This window comes from Amblyraja radiata, chromosome 11 (assembly GCF_010909765.2).
Source record: "Amblyraja radiata isolate CabotCenter1 chromosome 11, sAmbRad1.1.pri, whole genome shotgun sequence".
Classification (NCBI taxonomy): Eukaryota; Metazoa; Chordata; class Chondrichthyes; order Rajiformes; family Rajidae; genus Amblyraja; species Amblyraja radiata.
In genome coordinates, this window is record NC_045966.1 from 32,583,934 (window position 1) to 32,610,912 (window position 26,979).

The 26,979-nt window shown below is 39.5% G+C and overlaps 1 protein-coding gene across 3 annotated transcripts in view; it reads left to right on the plus strand.

Annotated features, from left to right (window-relative positions):
- Positions 1–26,979, plus strand: part of cpeb4 (cytoplasmic polyadenylation element binding protein 4) — an 82,114-nt gene that overhangs the window by 49,516 nt on the left and 5,619 nt on the right. For 2 of the 3 annotated variants that reach the window (XM_033029646.1, XM_033029645.1), the window contains 5 exons: positions 17,557–17,730; positions 18,111–18,200; positions 21,462–21,580; positions 22,637–22,751; positions 26,196–26,377. In XM_033029646.1, coding sequence (XP_032885537.1) covers positions 17,557–17,730; positions 18,111–18,200; positions 21,462–21,580; positions 22,637–22,751; positions 26,196–26,377 — 680 coding nt within the window. Of the gene's footprint in view, positions 1–9,250; positions 9,275–17,556; positions 17,731–18,110; positions 18,201–21,461; positions 21,581–22,636; positions 22,752–26,195; positions 26,378–26,979 lie in introns of all 3 variants that reach the window. The other variant, XM_033029644.1, reaches the window with a different exon arrangement.

Genomic DNA, 26,979 nt, shown 5'->3' on the forward strand with positions numbered 1-26,979 from the left:
GATAGCCCGGACATGTGATAGAAAAGTGAAACCAAATAAAAGTGGGAAACATGATGACCAGAGCAAAAATAGCATGCAAAAGGTACTTGGAGTCGCAATCAATACAGCACAGAAAATGGCCCTTTGGCCCAATTTGTTCCATGCCGATCAAGATGCGATTTGCCCACGTTTGTCCGATATAATTTTAAAGTTTTCCAATCTGTGTACCTGTCCAAATGTCTTTAAATGTCATTTTTTATCTACCTCAATGACTTACAAATGTTCAAATGCCTTTTAAATATCATTGTATCTGTCTCAACTATTTCCTCAGGCAGCTCGTTCCACTTGCATAAGTCCATGAGTCATAGGAGCAGAAGTAGGTCATTTGGGCCATTGCGTCTTCTCTGCCATTCAGTCATGTCTGATCTATCTTTCCCTCATCCCCATATCCTGCCTTCTCTGCCTAACCTTTGACCCCCTAACTAACCAAGAACCTGTCAATTTCCGCTTTAAAAATACCCAATGACGACCTCCTCAGCTGTCTGCTGCAATCAATTCCACAGATTCACCACCCTTTGGCTAAAGAAATTCCTCCATCTCATTTCTGAAAGTACGCCCTTTTATTCTGAGACTATCTCCTCTAGTCCTAGACTCTCTCACAAGTGGAGGCCTTTCACTATTTGTTAAGTTCCAATTAGATCCAGCCCCTCATCCATCTAGTACAGCGAGTACAGACCCAAAGCCATCAAATGCTCCTTGTACATTAACCCAATCATCCCTTGGACAATTCTCATAAACCTCTTCTGGACGTTCTCCAACGCAGCACATCCCTCCCTCCTCAGATATAGGGCCTAAAACTGCTTACAATACTTCTAATGCAGTCTGACCTGTATTTATATAAAGCCTCAGTATTACATTCCTGCTTTTATTATATTCTAATCCTCTCAAAATGAATGCCAACATTACATTTGCCTTCCTTATTACCGATTCAACCTGCAAATGAACCTTTTGGTATGCCAACACCAGCACTCGAGCCCTTTTGCACCTCCGATTTCTGAATCCTCTCCCCATTTAGATAATGGTCTCCACCTTTATTCCGACTACCAAAATGCATGACCGCACACTTTTCCACACTGTATTCCATCTGTCACTTTTTTTTCCACACTCTCCCAACCTGTCCAAGTCCTTCTGCAGACTCCCTGCTTCCACTACACAACCTGGCCCTCCACCTATCTTCCTATCATTCGCAAACCTGGCCACAAAGCCATCAATTCCAACATCCAAATCAATAATATACAATGTGAAAAGTAGCGGACCCACCATCAACCCCTGCGGAACACCACTAATCACCGGCAGACAATCTGGAAAAGCCCCCTTTATTCCCACTTTTTGCTTTCTGCCATTCAGCCAACCTTTTTTCCATGTAAGTATCTTCTCTCTATTAACATGGGTTCATCTTAGATGAATAGCCTTGCATGTGGCATCTTAGCAATGGCCTTTTTATTCTGTTATTTACTTCCTCAAAAAATTTGAGGAAGTAAATTTGTCAGGCCTCTGTGTAGATTAACCTTCGGTTCCTATTAATTCTTTCCCCTCTCACCTTAAACCTCTCGTTCTTGATTCCCCTACCGTGTGAAAAAGACTGTGCATTCACCCTATCCAATTACCCTAGTGATTTTATACACCTCTCAAAGATCACCCCAGAGCCTCCTGCACTCCATGGAATAAAGTCCTAAACAGTCCAACCCCTCCCTAAAGTTCAGCCCCTTGAGTCCAGGTAACAACCTAATACATCTCAGATATGAGATTTCTCCGCACATCTGCGGATTTTGAAATCTGGTAAGGCATCGCCCCCGCTGCGAAGCTCCACCGCCGCCTTGGCCCCATCATCGCGAGGCTTCACCGCTGCCGAGGCCTCACCCCTGTCGACGCCCCACTTCATGCCTCCATGGTGCCAACCCGGGCCCCAGCCGCGGGCGCCGTCGGCCGCTTCGTCCGATCAGGGCTTCTACCCCTGAAGCCCCGGCCGGGGTTCTAAGCGGCGATGCGGGAGGCATCTAGACCACGGCGCCTCGATAAAGGCCTCTGACCGCGTTCCCAGCCCACAGCCATGACCTGTCGGGATGCCTTCTGGCTGCTCGGGCCGTCCGGAAGCCTTCTGGCCGCGCAATACAATGTATCGTTGCATTTTCAACTTGGACTTGCCATTGAGTCAGCAATTAGCATTCCTAAATAGTCACTGACTTTGCAAATTCTGGAAATCAGAAAATGTTCAGAATCAAAAGAAGATAAAAGATTATTCTCTCATTCTTTTTTTTTTAATAATTTGATTTAGAGAAATTAAATCTTCAATTTAAAATTTTCGGAAGTGTTATTTTCAAATAATGTCTTAAATTCCAGGTTGATATTTTGTCCACTTTACTTAATTTGACCGAGTAGCTATGTAGCACGATATGATCATCTTTGAAGTAGATGGATCATCATTTTCATCCTAACTGTTAAGAGTTGGATTTGTAACTCATTTGGCGTTTAAATATAAAGGTAAAGGATACTTCCCTCTAATTAGAGTAACCAAGCAAGGAACAGGTACCATGTTACAAGTAGGTGTAGGTGTAATATAAAATATTTTCAATATATTAAGTGTACACAGGCAAGGAGTTTGTGTCATTTTAAGGTATGATTATCACAAATTTTCTGTGTAAATTAAGAAGTGACAAGCAAGTAAAATGTGTTATTTTAAGGTACTATTAAAAAAATTACAGTATAAATTGAGGGTAAACAGGCAAGAAAACGGTGTCATTTCAAGGTACATTTATCAAAAAGAAATCTGCATATAGGCGTTTAACGCCGCCTGGGGCATTGCCCCATGGAGCCCTGCCAGGGACCCCCATCTCTCTTCCTCTTTTTTCAGATTTTTCCTATCTCATGCCTGTACATCTTCTCTGCACTCTTTTCAGATTCATGGTATCTTTCCGACAACAAGGTGACCAAAACTGAACATAATACCCAAAGTGCAGCCTCCCCAGCGTTTAGTACAACTGTAACATAATGTCCCAACTTCTATGCTCAATTCCCTGACTAACGACCAGCGAGCTAAATGCCAACTTCACCCTATGTACCTGTGATGCCACTTTCAGAGAAGTATGTACTGTACTCCGAGATCCCTCTGCTCTACAACACTCCCCAATGTCCTACAATTCTCTGTGAAGCTCCTGCCCTGGTTTGACTTCCCCAAATACACCTCACACCTGTTTGAATTAAACTCATTAGCTATTCCTTTGCCCACTTGCCCAGCTGATCAAGGTCCTGCTGTAATTTTTGATAACCATCTCCAGTATCTCGGCTACTCCTATTTTGCATCTGCAAACTTACTAATTATACCTTCACATCAAATTCGTTGATGCAGATTACAAACAGCAATGGCTCCAGCACAGATCTCTGCGGCATATCTCTAGTCACAGGCTTCCATTATGAAAAACATCCTTCTGTCACCACCCACTGCATCTACCAATGAAGCCAATTCTGTATCCAGTTAGCCAGCTCCCCCTGGATCCCATGCAATCTAACCTTTCAGAGCTGCCTGCCATATGGTACCTTTCAAAGGCTTTGCTGATGTCCATTAAGGCTACGTCTATTGCCCTGCCCTCGTCAACCTTCTTGAGACACAATCTCTCAGCAGAAAACCATGCAGTCTATCCCTAACAGGCCCAGGAGATTTACCTACCTTTGTACTTCTTGGGACATTCAGCACCTCATTGACTGTAATATGGACTGTCCTCAAGATATCACCATTAATTATCTCAAGTTCCCTCATCCTTATGTCTTTCTCCATGGTAAAAACAAAGGAGAAATATTTATTGAGGATCTTCCTTGGTATGCTCCTTAATGTCCTACGTTCCTCAGATACATATGATCCTTGTTGCCTGTTCCTGACTCGTGCCTCTTTTTTCCTGCCCAAGCCTCAATTTCTCTCGTCATCCAGGGTTTGTTACACTTACTACTCACTCAGTCAGGAACATGCTTACCTTAAACACTCAAACTTCTTAAAACAAAATGAAACCAGAAACAAACTAAAACAAATTTCTGTTAATTATTTTGGAATTGACTGCAACAGCGATTCTTCCTCATGGCTGTATTGCGAAATTTGAACTAAGCAGTGGCTCTTTGTCAGATGAAGGCTAGTCTTCATAGTTTATAGGGATGCAAAAAAATTGGTTCCATTCCTTATGCTGCTAAATGTATGAGGGAGAAATATTTCTTTACCCAAAGTTTTATTTTCTCTAAACATTTTCTGCTCCAAGATTTTCAGAACATTTCTATTAATAATCAATAACTTAAGTCACACATATTGTTACTTTATTGTTTTTTGTTCATCATAGAAATAGAATATTCACATGAATCTTTGCCTGTGGTCACCAGTTATACATTTCAACTTTTAAATTGCAGATTAATGATCTTAAACAATATCCCCCCAAAAATCTGCTTTTGATGGATGCTTCCACAGTAGAACATACTATTTTGGTGTTTTTTTTTATAATTTCATGTTGCCCAACAGGAGCCTCATCCCAGTTTAGTTTGGCTGCAAAATTATTAGCTTGCTCATTTTGTAATTAATTGATATTTAATTTTTCAAAGTATCTTAACATTTTAGTGTTTCCTAGACATATTTTGGCATTCTTCACTTAAGTAATTGATTTAAACACGACTGACCTATATTGATGGAATCTCAAATTTTAGTCAATCTATAAATTTGTCTGAAACTTAACTTGAATCTTGCGTCAGTGCCTCCAATTTCCAGATATCAAGATGTTATTTACTCTTAGCCTTTTGGTTTTGAACATTGGAAAGTAGGCTTGACTTGTAATGTAAATCACAGTTATCTGAATGGTAATTCCTTTTGACATAATTCATCATTTCCTGGTTGTTTATTCAAACGCAAGGTTTTAAACATGGTTAAAATGGCAATTTTACAATTTCTGAGTACAATCTACTTAGAATGTTTAGAACAATTTAGTTTTTGAAGCACATTTATACATTTGAGCAGAAACATATAATTTTTGACCTCAATGAGTTGTGTGAGGAGAGAAAGTAGGTAGGAAGTGTTTGAGCCTGGTAAATGTTGAAATGGAAATAGACTATAAATAAAATAAAAAATTAGGGATATGACATGACAGCCTCTTCCCTTACACCTATCCCTACGCTAGCATTTAGAAAGATAGTGACTAATTTGATTTCAACCAACTACTTTCCTGCCTTTCATCCACATCTATTTCTGCCTTACCAATAGACTTTGCTTTGCTGCTCTCAAGACTGAGAGAAAATATTTTTCATCACCTGATTTAAATAGGGTGACCCCTTATTCATAATCGATGATCTCTGGTTCTAGATTATCCCTTCAGAGGTCACATTTTGACCACATCCATTCTGTCAAGATTCTTCAGGATCTTTCAAATTTCTGTCAAGTTCCCTCTCTTAAATGCCAGCAGACAGAAGCTGAACCTGTTTAGCCTTTCTCATTTGAGAACCTGTCCATTCTAGGTATCAGTCAAGTAGACCTGGAGTTGTGGTATCTTACTGTATGGAAATGGTGTAAGATTCTACGACTCCAGGTCTATTTCTCCATGCCAAATAGTAGTAATTATTAATTCTATCTCCCAGCACTTGGTCCATAGCTTTCTATGCCTTCAAGGCAATTCAAGTGCTCATATAGACTATTTAAAAGGTGTCAGCAACTTGGTTTCAAACACCCTCTCAGGCAGTGCATTCTAGGCTGAAGGTCGCCTACATATTCCATCTAAATCTCCGCCTCGCCTGAAATCTGTCTTCCAGTTTTATCCATCTCTGATGTGGGGAAAGGTTTCCTGCAGTCTTTCCTATTCAATCCACTTCAAATCCTGGTGAATCTCTCTGCACCTTCTCCAGCACTATTACACCATTCGCATGGCATGGTGACCAGAACTGCACACAGTCCTCTACCAAGGTGTTATAAAGTTGGAGCATAACCTCCGTACTTCTGCCTTTAGTGCCCAGTCAAATGGAGCCCAGTAATCCTTCCTAACTGCATTACCTGTGTTGGCACTTTCAAGGATCTGTGGGCTTGTAATCCAAGATTCCTTTCAATACTCCCCAAGATTCAACATTCATGATGTACATGCTAGCATTTGAGTACTCCCATAATGCCTCATCTTGCATTCCTCTGGATTAAACTCCATCTGCCAAGGACTCGACTACTAAGGCAAACATCCAGGTGTGGTCTCGCTAATGCCTCTTTAAAGTCTCCCTACTTTGTGTTCAATTGCCCGAGTAATAAACTATAACATTCTGTTAACTTGCCTAATTATCTGCTGCAGATGCCTGTTAGCCTTAGAATTATGTACTGGTTCATCCAGATCCTTCTGCATCACAGAACTCTGCAATCTCTCATCTTTTTAAAAACTAATAATTTTCCTCCATATGGGACAATTTCACACTTTGCCCACGGTACTCCCATTTGTCACATCTTTGCCCTTCACTTAACCTGTCTTTATTGCGATATTTAAAACATACACAAAGTCTAGGAGTAACTCGGCGGGCCACGCAGCATCTTTGGAGAATATGGAGACATGACATTTTGGGTCTGGACCCTTCTTCAGACCGATTGTAAAGTATCCTTTATTGTCATTCAGACATTTCAGTCTGAATTAAATTTTAGGGGTGGGGTGGGTAGAAACCTGGGAGAGAGGTGAGGGAAGAATAAAGCCTGGCAAGTGACAGATGTATCCACCTATCAATTGCCAAGCTTTATCCTGCCACCACCTCTTCCAGTTTTCTCTCCATCACCCACCACCAGAATCAGCCTGAGGAAAGGATCTTACCCAAAACGTCACCTATCCTATGTTCTCCATAAATGCTTTCTGACCTGCTGTTACTCCAGCACTTTGTCTTTTTTTGTCATTTGCAGTTCCTGGTTTCCTTTATTGCTTTGTACCCTTACTTGCCTGTCCAGTCTGCAAATATGTGCAATAGCACCTTTTTTAAAGAAGTGTAATTTGTAATGTGAATGAACACACTAAATTTAGATTCTCAAATGAGTCCATAAGTGCCAGAAAGTGAATACAGCCATAAGGACCAATGGATCTGAAAAACATTTGAAATGGTGCATGCCAGAGCATGTACCTAAGATTGTGCGCAGTTACAGAATGGCTGAGTAGGTTTATCAGAATGTTTTTCATGGTTGTGACCATAATTGTAATGAAAGACTTGATCCTGTGACTTTTTTTAAATTGCAGGAACAAAGCTGACCATAAAAACTATTTAAACATACCCATTCCTGTTTGCAAATACCATAAAACTATTTAAACATACTCTATTCCTGTTTGCAAGTGAGATGCTTCAGATTTCTCACAGGATAACATCAAAGATGCACATTGTTGTGGAATAGGAACATTTAAGTATTTGTTGTCATTGCTGAATAGCATTGGCTATATCAAATCAATGAACCAAGGTCAAGAATATCCTAAACTCTTTATACCAGAACCACTTAAAAGTTGCTTTAGAAATTGATATGTGGGGGTTCCATGTAACCTCACCTCAGTAATCAGACACTATTTTCTCTTGAGAACACAACCGCTACTTTAACTCTGGATCGCGTCGAGATTGATAAACGGTTGCTTCTATTGACATGTGCAATGATACTCTATGAAACAATTTAACAAACAACCTTTGGTATTTTTAGCACAGTAACAAAAATAAATGATCTTGTAAAGACCTTTGCATTTAAAAATCCTGTGAGAAAAATAACTTGTGGCGAGTCTGAAACGCTCTACTCCTATAAACCCCCATTGACACTATTGTTTTTATAATGATATTTTCTATAACACCAAGTTTCTTCAGAGCGCAACTATCATGTTATACCAGAACTACTTGCACGTTGCATGCCGTGCAGTGTTTACACTTGGGGCAAGAATGCTGTCAAGAGACTGAGCTAGCAGTTTCAGAATTTTTCAAGACTTTTTAAGATGTATTAACGCTGATGTGAATAGTCTGTTATTTACAGTTTTGGGGTCCAATAATGCTCACTTTTTAATGTTAATAAAAATGTTATGGGTAACAAATTAGGTCATGGCCAAGAGTACCCCACTGTAGACACAATGTTGGAGTAACTCAGCGGGGCAGGCAGCATCTCAGGAGAGAAGGAATGGGTGATGTTTCGAGTCGAGACCCCTCTTCAGACTTTAGGATCGAGACCCTTCTTCAGACAGACCCTTAATCAGTCTGAAGAAGGGTCTCGACCCGAAACGTAACCCATTCATTCTCTCCAGAGATACTGCCTGTCCCAGCTGAGTTACTCCAGCATTTTGTGTCTACCTTTGATTTAAACCAGCATCTGTAGTTCTTTCCTACACATTTTGTCCAGTACTCCACTGAAGGCTCAATTCCAAAAGTTTTTTCACCCCAAAAAATGTTGTAACGTGACTGAATACTCTACATTTCACTTGCCCAAAATAGCATTTGTATGAAATCACTTGCGATTTAAGGCTTTCCAAGAAATCAGTTTGATCGGGATCCAATCTACTGACTTAAATATCCACTCTGTCCTTCACATTACTGCAGCTGCAGACAAACTATGTAATGTGTTTCAGTAATTCACCACAACATCTCTTGCAGCAAGTCCCAAACTCTCAACCCTGGATGTAAAATGGCAGCAGATGGTATGGAAACAGTTTCACTTCTATTCTTATTCACCCAAGTTGCACACAGTATTAATGTTGGCTTGTTTTACTTTTTTCATCACGTGAAAAGCTCAGTGGCCCAATTTATTAAGTGTGGGAGCACCAACCATCACATAAGTTGCAACAAATCAAAAAGGTGGTGTACATAGCTTGCTCTGAGCAGTTAAAAACATCCCTCTGGTAGAAACATTTCAAATAAAATATGTTTATTAAATGTCTAACTACATGCTTTCTATACTGTCAATTTAGTGGATTATTTATGAGTATTCTAATTTTTGAAACTGCTGTTTTCATAGCAAGTCAAGAACTCACCAAGAGGAATTTGTTTAATTGTTCAATAATCATTTTTTATTTCTTCATCAATGCATTCTCTTCGGCCTTTGTCCCTTTGTCACAATTAACTTGACTGGCATTGCATCCCAATTATTACCGTAATGATGGCTTTGCTGGCATTTCGACATCTGGTATTTTCTGTCCTTTATCATTTGAAGATTAAAAAATGACCAACCATTCCATTCTCTCATATTATTGAAAAGTATTTTCTTTCTCTTTACATGCAGCAAGGACATATGGGCGAAGGAGAGGTAAAAATTTGTATAATGTATTCATGGCATTGCATCTCAAAACAATCAACTTTTATTTGGATCATTTTTTTTACCCAGCACTTCAAATATTTAAGTCTTGTAAGAGAACGTCGATTTTTTCATTACATTAAATTAAAATTCATATCATGTTTTCGGAATATGTCTGTAATTATAGAACTGAGCTCTTTTTTGAGATTCACTAAGCTCGTTTCCATTTTATTTCATGAGTATATTGACTTCAGATATAAAAATACATGCTTGAATTATTCAACTTTCACAAAGTAATGGAAAAGAGGTTATATCAGATTTGCTCAAGGTAAAAATAATTAACTCACTACTACGTTCCAAAAAAAAAAAAATCATCTCCATTCCTTCCACATATCGTGCCTGACCTCCTGAGTTCTTCCAGCACCTTGTGTTTTACCCCTGGTTTTAGTTTGGTTTGTCAAGATTTTTGAGTCGTGGAGGAAAAATGCCCTTTTTAAAAAAAAATCATTGGTATGTACTTCAATTAATAAAGCTTTAAATATAAGATTCCAATTACAACTATTTAACCAAGTCAAAGTGGTGTTTTAATGTTCTGATAAATTGCCACACAACTTGAAGGCTGTTCGGTTTTTAAAGAATATCACAATGCATTTGAAAATAGTACAGAAATGAAACTAGAAAATATAAACATTTAAATATTCAGCAGGACAATGATAAGTTGGTAAGTTAATGTTTCAGTTTACTGACCTTTCTTCAGAGCTGGCAAATTTTGATTGCAAATGGAAAAGCTGTTTTTTTGGACATGGTTGAATTGGTGCTGAATCCTGAACCTACAAATGTATTCTATCAGAAGATAAGATGTTATTCCAGAAGTTTGCACTCTTCAAATGAAGGCCAGTGTGAGATGACAAAAACTGAAGGGTCAGTATGATGGAGGATTTAAGTGGTAGCTGTAAATTCTGTGGCATCCATACAGATGGATTGAAGGTGTTCTGGAGAAAGGTTAGCTTGTGTGTCTGTAGTTATTCTGATGTGGAGGAGGTTACCTTGTGAGCACCAAATGCAGTGCACTAAATTGCAAGTGAAATGTTTGGGTCCCTGTATGGTGTAAAATTAGGAGATAAATGGACAGATGTTGTAAGGGAAATTGCTATAAGATGAGTTGGTATTTTCAGAGATGGAAGAATAAACAAACAAATCGTGGATGGAAAGGTTCCTCCTGTAGGCTGAAAAGAGCCTGATGGTGGAAACTTGTTGAAGTTTTGGGAAATTAGAATAATCTGTTGTTTCAAATCTGATGGGGTGGAAGGTGATAACAAAGAGAATCTGAGAAGGAATGGGAACAGAAGTGGGGAAGTGAAACAGCTGCAGTTGAGAATCCTGTTGATTAACATGACAGGGAAGCCACAGGTGAGAAAAGTGTCAAGGATGCGCATATGTGGCAAATGTCATTGTAGCAATAGATACAATGGAACAGGAGAAATTGGGAGAATGGGGTGGCTTCCTTGCAGGAAGGAGAGCGAGAGAATGTGCAGTCAAAATACGAGTGCATTTCCACCCCACTCACTATGATAAACATCTATGCTCCTAACTTTGATAACCCTCAATTCTTTAATAAAATTCTGCATACAATTTCAGAGTTTAATTATCAAAACATGATAATAGGGGGAGATTTTAACTGTGTTCTAGATCCATATCTAGACAAATCTGCAAATCAAAAGAGGACTAACATAAAATCTAAAACTAGTGAACTCTTAAATACATATATAAGAAATACAAACATAACAGACGTATGGAGGATTGCTCATCCAGTGGGTAGGGAATACTCGTTTTATTCAACGGTACATAAAACTTATTCACGTATCAACTATTTTTTAGTGGATACGAAATTAATTCCGTACATAACTAACTAAATATCATAATAGCATTATTTCTGATCACTCCCCGTTAACCTTTTTCTTAAAACTAGAAGGAATGTCTGATAAAAAAGCGTTTTGGAGGTTTAACCCACAAATCTTAAACAACTCACAAGGCTGTACATATTTAAAACAGTGAGACTAACGACACACCAGGTATCTCAATCTCACTATTATGGGAAGCTTTTAAAGCATTCATTAGAGGAGTTATAATTTCATACCAAGCTTTCCAAAATAAAAAGAACAACACTGAACAATTGCAGCTAGAACAACAAATTAGATAATGAGATTTAGATAATGCCAAAGACCCAACCATAGACAAACATAATAAGATAACTATATTGAAATTTAAGCTAAATAAAATATTATCGACAAGAGTAATAAGACTATTTCAAATCACAAAACAGGAAAACTTTGAATTCGGCGATAAACCACATAAACATTTAGCACGACAACTGAAAAAACGGGAAAAGGAAAATACAATTATCAAAATTAAATCAGATAAAGGTGAATTATTAACACTACCTAAAGACATTATCAAAAGATTTGCACAATTTAATCAAAATTTATATACATCTAAAACCTCAGCAGATAACACTAAAATCATAAATTTCTTAGATAATTGTAATCTTCCCAAACTCAATCCGATGGAACAAGAGGAATTAGGAGCCCAGATCACAGTTGAAGTATGGTAATGAATTCTATAAACGATTTTACGAGATAATTTCTCCACGTTTACTAAATTTATACACACACACTTTTAAAGAAAACATACTACCAGAAACATTAGCCGAATCAACCATTATACTTATACCTAAAAAAGACAAAGATCTAGAAGAACCAGGTTCATATAGAGCCATAGCACTGTTTAACACAGATCAGAAAATATTAGCAAAGACCCTAGCGAGAAGACTGAGTAAATACGTTGGTAAACTAATAAACCCGGATCAAACGGGGTTTATACCTAAAAGATACTCATCCAACAATTTGAGACGTTTGTTTAATATAATGTATTCACATAAAACTGAAGAAGTAGATTTATCAATTATTTCATTGGATGCAGAAAAAGCATTTGACCAATGGCAATATCTGTTTAAAGTATTGCAAAAATTTAATTTGGAAGAGAACTTTATTTCATGGGTAAAATTATTATATGACAAGCCGTCTGCTAGAATACTGACCAACAACATGTTATCTTTGAAATTTCAACTATCAAGGGGCAATAGACAGTGGTGTGCACTTTTGCCCCTGTTATTTGCTCTTGTTATAGAGCCCCTAGCAGAAAGTATAAGAAGTCATCCGAATATTCACGGTTATAATACCAAACACTCAAATAATAAAACCTCATTATACGCAGACGATGTATTATTGTACATTACAAATTCGCAAATTAGTATACCTAATATATTAAATTTAATAAGGGAATTTGGTTCCTTTTCAGGATATAGAATAAATTGGAATAAAAGCGAAATCATGACGATAAAACCTCAAGAGCAGACACACCTGTTAAAATTCCCTTTTAAAATTGCAACAGAGAAATTTGGGTATCCAAATTACTAGAAAATATAAATCACTATTTAATGCAAATTATAAGCCTTTACTAACTAAATTGAATGCGTTGATTAAATTCTGGAAAACACTGCCGATGTCTTTAATAGGCAGAATAAACGCCATAAAAATGATCTTTCTACCACAAATTCTATATTTATTTCAATCAACTCCAATATATTTACCTAAAAAATTATTTTAAAAAACTAGACTCTGACATTACAAATTTCATATGGGACTATAGATCACATAGAATCCAAAGAAAACACATGTGTAAACCCAAAGAATTTGGGGGACTGACACGCCCCAACTTTCTGTACTACTATTGGGCAGTGAATATCAAAAATATTATTCATTGGTTGGACAGCTCTGCCCAACAAATAGATTGGATAAGAATGGAGAAAAAGGATTGCTCCCCTTTTAATTTAGGAGCGATCCTTCTCTCCCCGATAAAATTGAACAATATAATATATAAGAAGAACCCAATTATTCACAGCACAATACGAATTTGGAAACAAGTAAAACTAACTTTAAAATTAAGGAATTTATCGCTTCTTTCTCCAATAGTTAATAATCCCTCATTCAAACCATCTATTATTGATAACTCGTTTACCCACTGGGAAAGAGTAGAAATTAAAACGTTTGGAGATATGTATGAAATGGGAAACCTATCATTTCACAAATTACAATTAAAATACAACCTGAAATGTAATCAATATTTCAAATACCTTCAAGTTCGAGATTACTTGAAAAAACACATACAAGGATATCAATCTCTAACTTCAGATTTATTAGATGAAGGAATGAATAGAAAGACAGACTCAAGTAATATAATATCATATTTATATAATATTATTTTAAATATAGAAATACCTTCAACAGAGGCAATTAGAATGGATTGGGAACAAGAATTACTGATAAAAATTCCGAAAGACAGATGGGAAAAACACTTGCTATGTACACAAATGTTCGATTAGTGTAAGACATAATTTAATTCAATTTAAAATTTTACATAGATTATATTACTCGAAAACTAGACTGAATAAAAATTTTCCAAATGTCTCTCCCATCTGTGACAAATGTGCATCTCAAAACGCCATTATAACACACTCTTTTGTGTCTCCTGTGCAAAACTTCATAAATTCTGGAATGACATTTTTGGAACTATCACAAAACTATTTAACACAAAACTGAACCCCAATATAGAACTGATTATCTTCGGATCAATGGAAGACGGATGTAAATTAACTACGTCTCAAAAATCTCTTCTTAACATTGGCTTAATAACGGCAAAAAAACTCATACTTAAATTTGGGAAAAATCCAGCCACACCAACGCTCAAAATGTGGATAACAAATATGTCTGAAATGTTACATCTTGAAGAAATGAGACTTCTCCTGTTAGGCAAAACAGACCAATTCTTAATGATTTGGTCTTTTATCGACTTTTTACAAGCATATGGTGCAACACAACCTTAGAAATTAAACGTTTCAGAACGGGGTAAAGGGTGGATAAAGATATTAAATAGGTATATCTCAATCTCTTTATTTTTATTTCCTTTCTCTTTATGTCTTTTTCTTCTCTTTTTTCTACTCTATCCCTTTCTACCTTTTCTTTGGGCTTTCTTTACTATCTCACGAACTAACACTACGGCTTATGATATTCTTTTCTCCTCTATCCTGACTTTTCTCATTTTCTGTTCTATTCTGCTAAATTTGAAAATAGAAGTTGTACATGAACTGTATCTCATTATGTAGTAGATACTTATGTACTACATTATGTACTTGCTTCTAATAAAAATTTAAAAATAAATAAATAAAAATACGAGTGCATGTGGGGCTGTATTCCAGACTGTTTAATGTATTCCATCTTCTTTCTATAATGTGTCTAATTGTGAACAATAAGAAGAAAGCATTCCTTTGTGCAATCTTTATTTCCTGAATGGAAATATTATCAACCTCCTAAGAAAAAACTCTATTCTTGGGAGCTAGTTTTAATTTGCCACCTTTAGAATGATAGTCTCCTGATGTTTCATTCCATAAAGTAAAGTGTTCTTATTACTGTGTTCTTTTCCCATTGCTGCATGAATAAATAGTCAATATTAGTCCTTCGCAAATATTGTTTAAATCTCATATTAAACACAATGAATGTAATTTTCAATTCTATTGGCAAAATTTAAAGAAAAATTGAGACCAAATGGCATTGCCAATTTAATGTTTTAACTGTATTACACTAATATTTACAAATGTGTGTGATCTCTCCCCCCCCCCCCCCCCCCCCCCCCCCCTCCTTTTAATTCACTATTCAAGCTTGTCAGCTTCCTTTATGCATACTTTTTTTTTAAAGGAGAGGTACTAGCCACCAGCACTATCATTGCCATTCAATGTATTTTTCATAGCTTGGTCTTGAAAGTAAATACAATGTTGCTGGTAGTAAAATAGCTTCCATGCCATTGAATCAACAGCAGATTGCATTCAAAAGTTCCAATTGCACACAATACTCATAAATCGTGATTTCTACGTTTTGTGTTAGAACTGTACAGTGAATCAACTACAGTGAATCAACTGAGTTTTCTGGAGAAATGTAGAGGTCACACAGTGACATCAAGAATGCCTAATGCCTAATATTTGCTCCACTGTAGCAACATCTAGTAAAAAGTAGTAAATCCAATCTCAATTATGTTATTGTAAACAATGGAACTGACAAATCAAGGGTATAAATTTAATTTGCACCATCTTTCTTGTAATTCTGTAAATATTTTTAATGGAATAATCAGTCATAAACTAATTTTTCAAACCTATCTAATGTTGAAATAAGTTGCATTTTGTATATAGTTTCAATTTCTGTACAGTAAGAATAAAAATGAACCGCAAGTAGAGTTGGATTTTAAACCCACATCAAACTATAGCCAGATTACTGTCACTATATTAGGATTGTATAATCTTGAATTCTCTGCCCCTTCATGTTTTTTTTGTGTGCATGTGTCTCCTCACTTAAAATCGGTTTGCAATTTTGTCCATTTCTAGAATTTTATGACTGATGAATGGATTGCAATGGGTTACTGTTTGTAATCAACAAATCATACAAGATTATACAAGGCATGATTAATAAATTTGAAGATTACATTAAAATATGTAGTATCATCGACAGTGAAGATGGTTATCAAGAATTACAGCTGGATCTTGATCAGCAACTGGAGCATTGTGTCCATTTCTTATCACCATACCACTGGGAAGATTGATGTTAAACAGTACAGAAAAGATTTTGCAAAAATGGCTCCAAAGGGGGAAGATTGCAGCTTTCAGTTAGAATGGAGAAGCTCGTGTGGATTTGCTCAGGTTGACAGTAGATTTGCTTGAAATATACAGGATCATGACTAGTGAAAAGGAGATAAAAAGAGAGAAGCTGTTCCTATTAACATATAATTTTAAGAACAGGGGATGCACTTAAGATTTTGGGCAAAATGTGCAGAGTTGTTTGGGAGTTGTTAAGATGTGGTATTGATTTCCTTTAAAGGTAATGCAAACTGATTGGGTACCTGTAAGACAGAATTGGCTAAGCATCTGAAAGCAAATAATTTGCAGAAATATGGTAAAATAGCAGAGAGGTGACACTGAAGGAGTTGCACTCCTGTGCCAAACTAATTGCATGCTTTTATGTAACGGGTAAATTAAATTACTAGTCTATCATGTCATTTCTTTGCTGTTTATACCGTGTGAAAGACGTGACTGGAGAACTAGGGATAGTTAATGGAGTTGTCTTGAGGACAGTCTGTACTACAGTCAAGCAGGTGCTGGATATCTCAAGATGTATGAAGGTAGATTAATCTCCTGGGCATGATCAGTTATATCTAAGGATATTGTGGGAAGCTAGAGAAGGGGAGGGTGAAGGTGGACCAGACTGCAGGATGGTGATAGGAAATAACACTATTTTCCTTTAAGAAGTAGTCTTTAAATTTGCAAGTTAATTTTATTCTCCGAGGCCAACATAACCATTGATTTCATTCTTGTATATCCTGAGGCGTACATTTTTTTTTTGTGTTTAAAATGTCTTAAATTTAATAAGTGTCTTGCAAAACATTTTCTCGCCTAATGTCCTGTGCAAGAGGACAACCAGTGCTAATGGTAGCTGTACTAATTATTTTGGTTGTCTTGTAAGGCGTGAATCTGATCATGAAAGGGGAAATGTTTTGCAAAACCAATATTTTATTATTAAGCAGTATGTTTTGCAAAGCCAATATTTTATTATTAATCAAACACTTTAGTTGATAAGTGATCTTGGGAGAATTTTGACAAGTACAATCATTACATTCATTTTAAGCAGTTATGATTGTATTGGTTTTATAATTGCCAAGAGGATATAAACTGTATACAAAAAATTATCACGTAATACATTTAAATTGTCATGTTATTAATCATCTCTGGATCTAAATCATTACTATTGAATTCAATAACTTTGAGCAGAAAGGTTATTGTGCTTTTTTAAAACCGTAACATTTCCTATTTTATAATTGTGAAATGTGATTTTTGTTTTTAATATTTGAAGCCTCAGAATGCTGTATAAAAATAATTTGCCTTTACAACTAATAACATAGGATGACCTCCCAACATGCATTACAGCAGTGCAAGTTAAATAGACTTTTTTAAATCTACAGTGAACTGTTTGACTGAAGGAGAGGAAAGACGGTGTCTAAACAAGGGGTTTCTTTAGAACAGTGGACAATATTGTATAGTTTAATACAATCCAACAAATATAGAACAGCAGGCCTAAAAATGTAGCTGAGTCGTTCTATGTTGATATTGATATCATTTAATATTTTGTTTCATCCAGGTCATTCATCCCTCTTCCCAGTTGAAGATGGTTTCCTTGATGATGGGCGTGGGGATCAAACTCTTCATAGTGGCTTAAGTTCTCCACATTGTTTTCCTCATCAAAATGGTGAACGAGTGGAACGATATTCCCGCAAAGTATTTGTTGGTGGTCTGCCGCCTGATATCGATGAAGGTAGGGTTACGATTTTAAAATTGGATTGTGGGTGGAAATTATGAAATTAAATTGTTCAAAAATATTGAATTGATCGGTTTGGCTGAATGCCCCTCTGCAACATTATGATCTAAAGTTATGAAAGGCTTCCTTTTTTGGTTATAAACACCAGTTAAAGTTATTTTACTTGAAATCATCTACAATGCAATGCACGTTTACCTAAACTTTTATATTGTGTAAAATAATGTGCACGTTATGTACATCAAGTTAGCGATTTCTGGCCAAAAAACTCAGTGTGATTTTATTGTATGTGGTCTTCCATGCTCATAAATGTAGAGTATATTGGATTTGAGCTCAGAAACTATCACCAGTAAGATAGTGAATGCACTTTATTCAAACAGATGAAATCACAGCTAGTTTTCGTCGTTTTGGCTCTCTGGTTGTTGACTGGCCTCACAAAGCAGAGAGCAAGTCATATTTTCCACCAAAAGGTAAGCCAAATTATATCCACTTTCACTTCAAATTAATATTAATACATGGTATACTTGAGAAAAATACAAACTTGCCCTAAATCTATTTCTATACTTATAAAACTCTGATCTTGGATGTGTATTTATTTGTGTTTTGTGTAATCATATCTTCGCGGAAAAACGACGCGGTAATGGTAATATTTGTACATATTCCGATAGACATTTTTCCCCTGGAGTCCAAAATATGCTTATCTGAAAATGTCATGCTTTATTTCTCGAGTTATTAATAAAAATGTTCAAAAATCTGACTAAACTTTGAATTTAAAAACGACTGTCTTTTCCTGATGACATCATAATGGGTCTGCATGCCTTCTTCCTCGCGCTGCGAGTGACGTCACCCCTCCCAGTTACTCAAAAGACACAGCCGGAGATGAAATCGGGCCGTTGACTGAAAACCAAAGATCATAGCTGAAGACTGTGGCGGCCCAACTCGCAGTCCTTTGGTCGATGCTCGCTCGCCGCCTCGCTCGGCGCATGGTGGGGAGGTTGCTGCCGCTCTCTGCCTCTGCCCTCTGCCTCTACCCACTGCCTTTGCCCTCTACCCACTACCTCTGCCCCCTGCCCTTTGCCTTTGCCCTCTGCCCTCTGCCTTCTGTCTCTGCCCTCAGGCCTCTGCCCCCAGCCCTCAGGCCTCTGCCCCCAACCCTCAGGCCTCTGCCCCCAGCCCTCTGGCCTCTGCCCCCAGCCCTCTGGGCTCTGCCCCCAGCCCTCTGGCCTCTGCCCCCAGTCCTCTGGCCTCTGCCCCCAGTCCTCTGCTCCTTTGCCTCTGCCCCTCCTCCTTTCTGCCCTCTGCCTCTGCCCACTGTCTCTGCCTTTCTGCCCTCTGCCTGCCTCTGCCCTCGCTCTCTCTATCCCCCTCCCTCTCCCTCTCTAGCTGCGCCTGCGAATTGGGGGCTATGCATGAGTGGATAGGGCGGGGGATGGGGTAAAAGGAGCAAATTAATATTAATATAATATCAAGTGGGGGTGGTTAGTATGTGTGTGTGATGACGCAGGCCGCCCCCCCTCCCCCCGGAACCTCGCGTTGAGGGTACGGGATCCAACGGGTCCCACTTGGTCTAGTATAACGCTAAAACTCTTATCTTGTACGTGTGTGTGTCTTTACATCTCCGCGAAAAAACTATGCGGTAACGATAATATTTTTACATATTCCGGTTGACATTTTTCGCCTTATCTGAACATTTCATGCTTTATTTCTCGACTTATTATTGCAAATGTATAAAAATATCAAAAGACTGAATTTTAAACGACGAGCATTCACTGATGACGTCACAATGGCTCTGCTAGGCTCCATCTCACACACGGAATCTTCCATGCGCTTCGAGTGACGTCACCTCCCGACGCCCTCTCAAGGGTCATTCACACCCACCCCCGGGTTGTTCAAAAGACACCGCAGGTGGAAGAAAGGACGAGCCCGGAGATGAAGTCAGGCGCTGGACTGGAGACTGCGGCGGCCGAACTCGCGATCCTCGGGTCCATGCACGCCCGCTGCCTTGCTCGGGTCCACGCCCGTCCGCAGCCTAGCTCGGGTCCGCCGCCTGGTGGGGAGGTTGCTGCCGCGGGCCGAGCCTGGCGCTCTCTCTCTGCCTCGCTCTCTCTGCCTCGCTCTCTCTGCCTCCCTCTCTCTGCCTCCCTCTCTCTGCCTCCCTCTCTCTGCCTCCCTCTCTCTGCCTCCCTCGCTCTGCCTCCCTCTCTCTGCCTCCCTCTCTCTGCCTCCCTCTCTCTGCCTCTCTCTCTCTCTGCCTTTCTCTCTCTCTGCCTTTCTCTCTCTCTCTGCCTCTCTCTCTCTCTCTGCCTTTCTCTCTCTCTCTCTCTCTCTGCCTCTCTCTCTCTCTGCCTCTCTCTCTGCCTCTCTCTCACTGCCTCTCTCTCAATTCAATTCAATTTTCAATTTAAAAACTTTATTGGCATGATAAAAAAACATTGTTATATTGCCAAAGTATAAAACATGACATACATGTTTAAAATGCATAAGTATAAATACAAGTATACAGTGCATGGATAGATATTCCTTGTACATAAACTCGCAATAGGCCTATAGCCCTTTATTGATTGCTACACGTTCTTGCAGCTGTAAGCAGTACAACACAATAGCAAGTTTAGCAATTCAATATTAATTTCTTAGTGTTAGTTAATGTCAATTAGTGTGTGCGTACATATGTGCATGTTGGTCATTCACCGTCTCTCAGGTTATGGCATGCTGTTACGTATTGTGCACCAAGATGTGCCGTATTTCCTTCGCCAAGGATTATTCTTAGTTTTGATGTATCATCTAGTTCTTTAAAATCAGGGGTTGCCACACTGAGTTTGTCAAAGTATGCTTTCCTTGTTTTGTCAATTTTTTTGCATTTTAGGAGGAAGTGCACCTCTGTTTCAACCTCATCTGTCATCTCTCCCTCTCTCTCTCTCCGCCTCTCTCTGCTCCTCTCTCTCTATCTCTCTCTCTGCTCCTCTCTCTCTCTCTCTCTCTCTCTGCTCCTCTCTCTCTCTCTCTCTCTCTCTCTCTCTCTCTCTCTCTCTCTCTGCCTCTCTCTCTCTCTGCCTCTCTCTCTCTCTGCCTCTCTCTCTCTCTGCCTCTCTCTCTCTCTGCCTCTCTCTCTCTCTGCCTCTCTCTCTCTCTGCCTCTCTCTCTCTCTGCCTCTCTCTCTCTCTCTGCCTCTCTCTCTCTCTGCCTCTCTCTCTCTCTGCCTCTCTCTCTCTCTGCCTCTCTCTCTCTCTGCCTCTCTCTCTGCCTCTCTCTCTCTCTGCCTCTCTCGGTCTCTCGCTCTGCCCCCCTCTCACTCTGCCCCCCTCTCGCTCTGCCCCCCTCTCGCTCTGCCCCCCTCTCGCTCTCTGCCCCCCCCCTCTCTCTCTGCCCCCTCTCTCTCTCTCTGCCCCTCTCTCTCTGTGTGATTTCATGACAATTTCAACATGTGTGATTCACAGAACCATTTGGAATGAGTTGTTGCAGTTTTCAGACTTTCTTGCAGTCTACAAATAGCCAGCGACAACTCAAAGTTCAATGTTTAGGTCCTAAATAATATCCTAGAAAGTTAATCCAATATTTTTTATGCTTTTAATGATTTTTATTCTCCTAACGTGAAGCTGGTATGTCACATGATGAAAAGAATAATTGCTTGCAATAATAATCTGTGCTCTTCCAATCTTTATTCCAATATACCAGGTGGCAAAGCAACCACATTAGTTGAGATGCATCAGCTTATTCTTTGTCTTATTTTGCAGGCTATGCATTTCTGCTCTTCCAGGAGGAAGGTTCTGTACAAGCTTTAATTGATGCTTGCATTGAAGAAGAGGGAAAGCTGTATCTTTGTGTGTCGAGTCCAACCATCAAAGATAAACCAGTAAGCAAATGCATAATTACTAACATAAATAATCAAAGATCAATGTAGTTAAATAGTTAGGAAGAGACAACTTGGTTTCTGGTTTACTTGAGCATCCTTGGGTAGGTGCTCTTGTCTTTACTGCTCTCCAAATGCAGGTGTGAGTCTTTTTTTATGTACATAATTGAGCTTTCAATCTTATTTGCCTTTGCCCAGGAAACTAATATCTATTTTTAACATTATATATGCTCTAATTTCATATTTAATCTAATATATTAATATTCAGATGTATAACAAACGAAAACTGTCAAGAACCAGAATGCTGATACAAAAATCATCTCCTTTAAAATAAAATCTTAATTTCAATTTGTAGTCCAATACGACAACTGATGTACTTGTTTAATTTCCAATGCTTTATTAGACGATTTGGGTTTTCCAAGAGAGCAACAGCCATGATCACTGTATTGAAGTATAGGTAATTCAGTTATAACAAATGTTTCCATAACTCCAATTTGATATAATGCAATTTGTGAATTAGGAAACAATATTTGCATTACGCAGGCCAAATTTGTTAAATACACAATTGGGAACTAGAGAACTAAAGTTACTTTGAAAATTGACAAGCAAATTTAAAAAAAGCTGTCTTAGATTTAAACAGTGTAGGGAGGAAATTATAAACCTGTTTCAGCGCAGTAATCATTGTCTCTTAACAACATGGCTGCAACTTTAACTGCAGGCGATCCTTGAAAATGAAAAGTGTTGTTTCAATTGATACTCTGTTAAGCAATGTAACATACAGCCTTAAGTATTTTTAGCTTGCGTTAACAAAAATAGGCTATTGAAAAGACCTTCATCTTTCTAAATCTTGCTGGCAAAATAATTCTTATTGCAAAACCTGAAACCTTCGAGTCCCTAACCCCATTGACACAATTGTTTTTATAATGCTGTTTCCTAAACATGAGATTTCTTAGAACACAACTGTCACATTATAGCAAAGCTATCAGTATCCTCAAATCAATGAATGAATTGCTATATTCTGTCAACTTGTGTTTTAAATATGCATAATTTTAAATGCAGGTTCAGATTCGCCCATGGAATCTCAATGATAGTGACTTTGTAATGGATGGTTCTCAGCCACTTGATCCACGGAAGACTATTTTTGTAGGTGGTGTTCCTAGACCTCTTAGAGCTGGTAAGCCAAAATATCAATGAAATGTTCTCATTATATCAAAGTCAAAGTAGCCTTTATTGTCATTTAGACCTTGCGGTCTGAACAAAATTTTGTTGCCTTGCAGTCCTACATATAGTACAAAATGACAAAAACACACAATAAACACAAATTAACATCCACTACAGTGAGTTCACCAGGCACCTCCTCACTGTGATGGAAGGCAAAAGTCTTAAGTCTTTGTCTCATCCCTTCTTATTCTCCCTCTGCGCCGAGGCGATCCAGGCTTCAGATGTTGTGACCCCGCCGGGCGATGGTAAGTAATGTCAGTCCCGCGGCTGAATCCGAGCTCCGCGAACGGGCCGGTTCAACTCCGCGGCCCGGGGTGGTCGAAGCTGCCGAAGCTGCGGCCCTCCAGTCCAGCGGACGCAGCTGTTGTTGCGGGAGTTCCGGAGAACAGGTCAGCAACCAGTGACCAGCTCCCGACACTGGGCCCGCAGTCGGGTCGGGTGGCTGCTGCCGCCGGAACACTGCCCCAGCTCCGAGGCCGGGTTGCCGCTGCCGCTGCCCCAGCTCCGAGGCCATGTGGCCGCTGCCCCAGCTCCGAGGCCGGGTGGCCGCTGCCGCTGCCCCAGCTCCGAGGCCGGGCCGCCGCTGCCCCAGCTCCGAGGTCTGGTCGCCGCTACCCCAGCTCCGAGGCCAGGTCGCCGCTGCCCCAGCTCCGAGGCCGAGTGGCCACTGCTACTGCCCCAGCTTGAGGCCGGGTCGCCGTTGCCACTGCCCCAGCTCCGAGGATGGGTGGCCGCTGCCGCTGCCCCAGCTCCGAGGCCGGGTGGCCGCTGCCCCAGCTCCGAGGCCGGATCGCCGCTGCTGTCGGAACACCACAGCTCCGGAGTCGGACCACTGCCGCTGGAACGCTGCCCCAGCTCCGCGGCCGCCTGCTCCTCTATTAGGCCTCGGCGGAGACGGGGGATACGACAAGAAAAGTCGCAACCCCCCCCCCCCCCCCCAGAAGGAAGAGACCAAAAACATGTTTCTCCCCCCCCCCCCCCCCACACACATACACAACCTAATAAACCAAAGATTAACTAAAACAGGACAAAAGAACCAAAAAAAAACAGACGGACTGCAGGCGAGCCGCAGCTGCTAAGGCAGCGCCGCCATCTTGGACTATGAAGCTGTTTGTATTATTATTTGGAACTAGTTACACTCAGAAATGATTCAATGTATGGAACTGAAACATAGAAACAAGGTGTAGGAGTAGGCCATTCGGCCCTTCGAGCCAGTACCGCCATTAAATATGATCATGGCTGATCATCCAGAATCAGTACCCTGTTTCTGCATTCTCCCCATATCCCTTGATTCTGTTAGCCCTAAGAGCTATATCTAACTCTCTTAAAAGAGATGGATGTATGGAATGTAGATGGGTGTAATTAGACCAAATATTTAATTCCCACTTTAAACATGATTGAGATACCATCCTAAAGAACACTTTATATGCTGTTCAGTGAAACTAATACATTCTAAAGTATTGAAATGTGAAAATATATCATTCATAACATTGTTGTAGAATCCAGGTGGAAAATTAGGTAGTGTTCTATTTGTGTTGAACCTTTGTAGTTTTCACCAGCTGTACCAGGATTCACTATTAGATATATCTTCCTTTCCCGACCTCTTTCCGCCATCCACAAGGACCACTTAATTTATGACTCCCTGATCGTCATAGAGTTATACAGCATAAAAACATGCCCTTGAACCCAACTTGTCCATGATGCCCCATCTAAGCTAATCCCATTTGCCCACATTTGGCTAATATCCCTCTTAATCTTTTCCTATCCATGTACCTGTCCAAATGTCTTCTTAAATCTTAGAAACATAGAAAATAGGTGCAGGAGTAGGCCATTCGGCCCTTCGAGCCTGCACCGCCATTCAATATGACCATGACTGATCATCCAACTCAGTATCCTGTACCTGCTTTCTCTCCATACCCCCTGATCCCTTTAGCCACAAGGGCCACATCTAACGCCCTCTTAAATATAGCCTATGAACTGGCCTCGACTACCTTCTGTGGCAGAGAGTTCCAGAAATTCACCACTCTGTGTGAAAAATGTTTTTCTCATCTCGGTCCTAAACGATTTCCCCTCTATCCTTAAGCTGTGACCCCTTGTCCTGGACTTCCCCAACATCGGGAACAATCTTCCTGCATCTAGCCTGTCAACCCCTTAAGAATTTTGTAAGTTTCTATAAGATCCCCCCTCAATCTCCTAAATTCTAGCAAGTACAAGCCGAGCCTATCCACTCTTTCTTCATATGAAAGTCCTGACATCCCAGGAATCAGTCTGGTGCACCTTCTCTGCACTGCCTCTATGGCAATAATGTCCTTCCTCAGATTTGGAGACCAAAACTGACCAAAGACATTTTTCTGTACACATTTTTAATAAAATCCTCCCCCCCCCCCCCCCACTCACTCATTTTTTCGCCTCCTGCTGGCCAGCCACCATAACGGCTGCTACCGCCCGCCTCTCCTCCAAAAACGCTGACATTTTTCACATTTCGCTAGCGATTTTCCCTGCTGCCGCCTGATTCTCCACTCGTTACTCCGCCAAAACCACACGCAAAAATGCCGAGATTTTTACCACTTCACTAGCGATTTTACTTTTACATTCGCTCATCCACTCATTAAATTTAGTACATTTTTCTGTACACATTTTTAATAAAATCCTTCCCCCCCCCACTCACTCATTTTTTCGCCTCACGTCCATCCTTCTCCTTCTCTACTGTTAGTGTATCAGATTTCCAGCATCTGCAATGTTTTATTGCAATATGTCAATATGTAGATTACAAATTTAGAAATGAGGATTTCAACAGTAGATGGCTTCAGAGGCTGAGCATTCTGGACTTCCTCAACTATCATGTGTTCAGCAATGTATGCTTACACTCTGTATTTCCCTAAACCATTCTTTCCTCTCCATCACCAGAAAATTCTAGCCTTTTGAACATTTGACAGACTGTGAATTTCCAGATTTTCATTGTCGAACAGACAGGATGGGATGCCTTTTACATTCCCATTTGCCTTAACAGAAAATTTGCTAGAATTAGTGTATGAAACAGTGTATGGAGAGGGAATTGTTGTGTCTCTTTGGTGCCAGGTGGCTATATAAATTGTGTGTTAAGGGAGAATGAAATAAAGTTGAAGTGTGTTGACATGGCTTAAAATCCTGTCAATATTCGTTATCTAGAATGCAACATGAAGAATGTCAAGCTTTCAAAGCAAGGTCTTACTAAACTGATACTTTAGCAGTTTTGAGATAGATGGTAACTATTGTAAAAGTGGCAGCTTGCGTAAATTTAGAAAATTAGTTTGTGTAATTTTTGTTTATATATTTAATTGATGTGCTTTTGTATTAATAATGGTTGGCACTCTGCTGTTTGTAACCGTCCTGCTTTTCTTGGCTTCTTGTGCTGCAGTGGAGCTGGCAATGATCATGGACAGGCTGTATGGTGGAGTATGCTATGCTGGTATTGACACGGACCCAGAGTTAAAATATCCAAAAGGTGCAGGCCGTGTGGCTTTCTCAAATCAACAAAGCTATATTGCTGCTATCAGCGCTCGCTTTGTCCAGTTACAGCATGGAGACATTGATAAACGGGTAAGTGCAAATCTCTCTCCATATTAAAAAAATCTTATAGCAGAGGTCTTGTCTCTCAAATTTCCCACTTGGCAGCCTGGCCCGTAACATTAAGTCACATGGAATCCAAGCGAATTGGTAAATTAGCTCCAAATTTGTTGTGATGCAAGATTATTTTTCTCACAGAAATTCTGTGACCAATTGTATGCTACACGGATCAATGCTGAGGCCTTTTGTTTATAATAAATATTAATTGGATGAAAATGTAGGTAATTTGATCAGCAGGTTTGGTGGTGGAGTTGTGTTTAGCAAGGACGGTTGTCAAGGATATAGCAGAATATAGATGGTGTTGAATCCAGACAAGTGTAAAGTGATGAAGAAATAAGGAACAATGCTCGTTTTCAAAACAATGTATGTTGAGACATCACATGCAAGTTACATTGCACGGGTATAAAACTGGTTAGACCATATTTGGAGCATTGTGTGCAGTTCTTGCTGCCATATTGTCAGAAAGATGTGATAGAATGCAGAGGAGATTCACTGCAAGCACTTCAGTTATGAGATGTGAGGAGAGATTGGGTCATGTGGGGTCATATAAAATTAGGGGCTATAAGTTAAGGAAG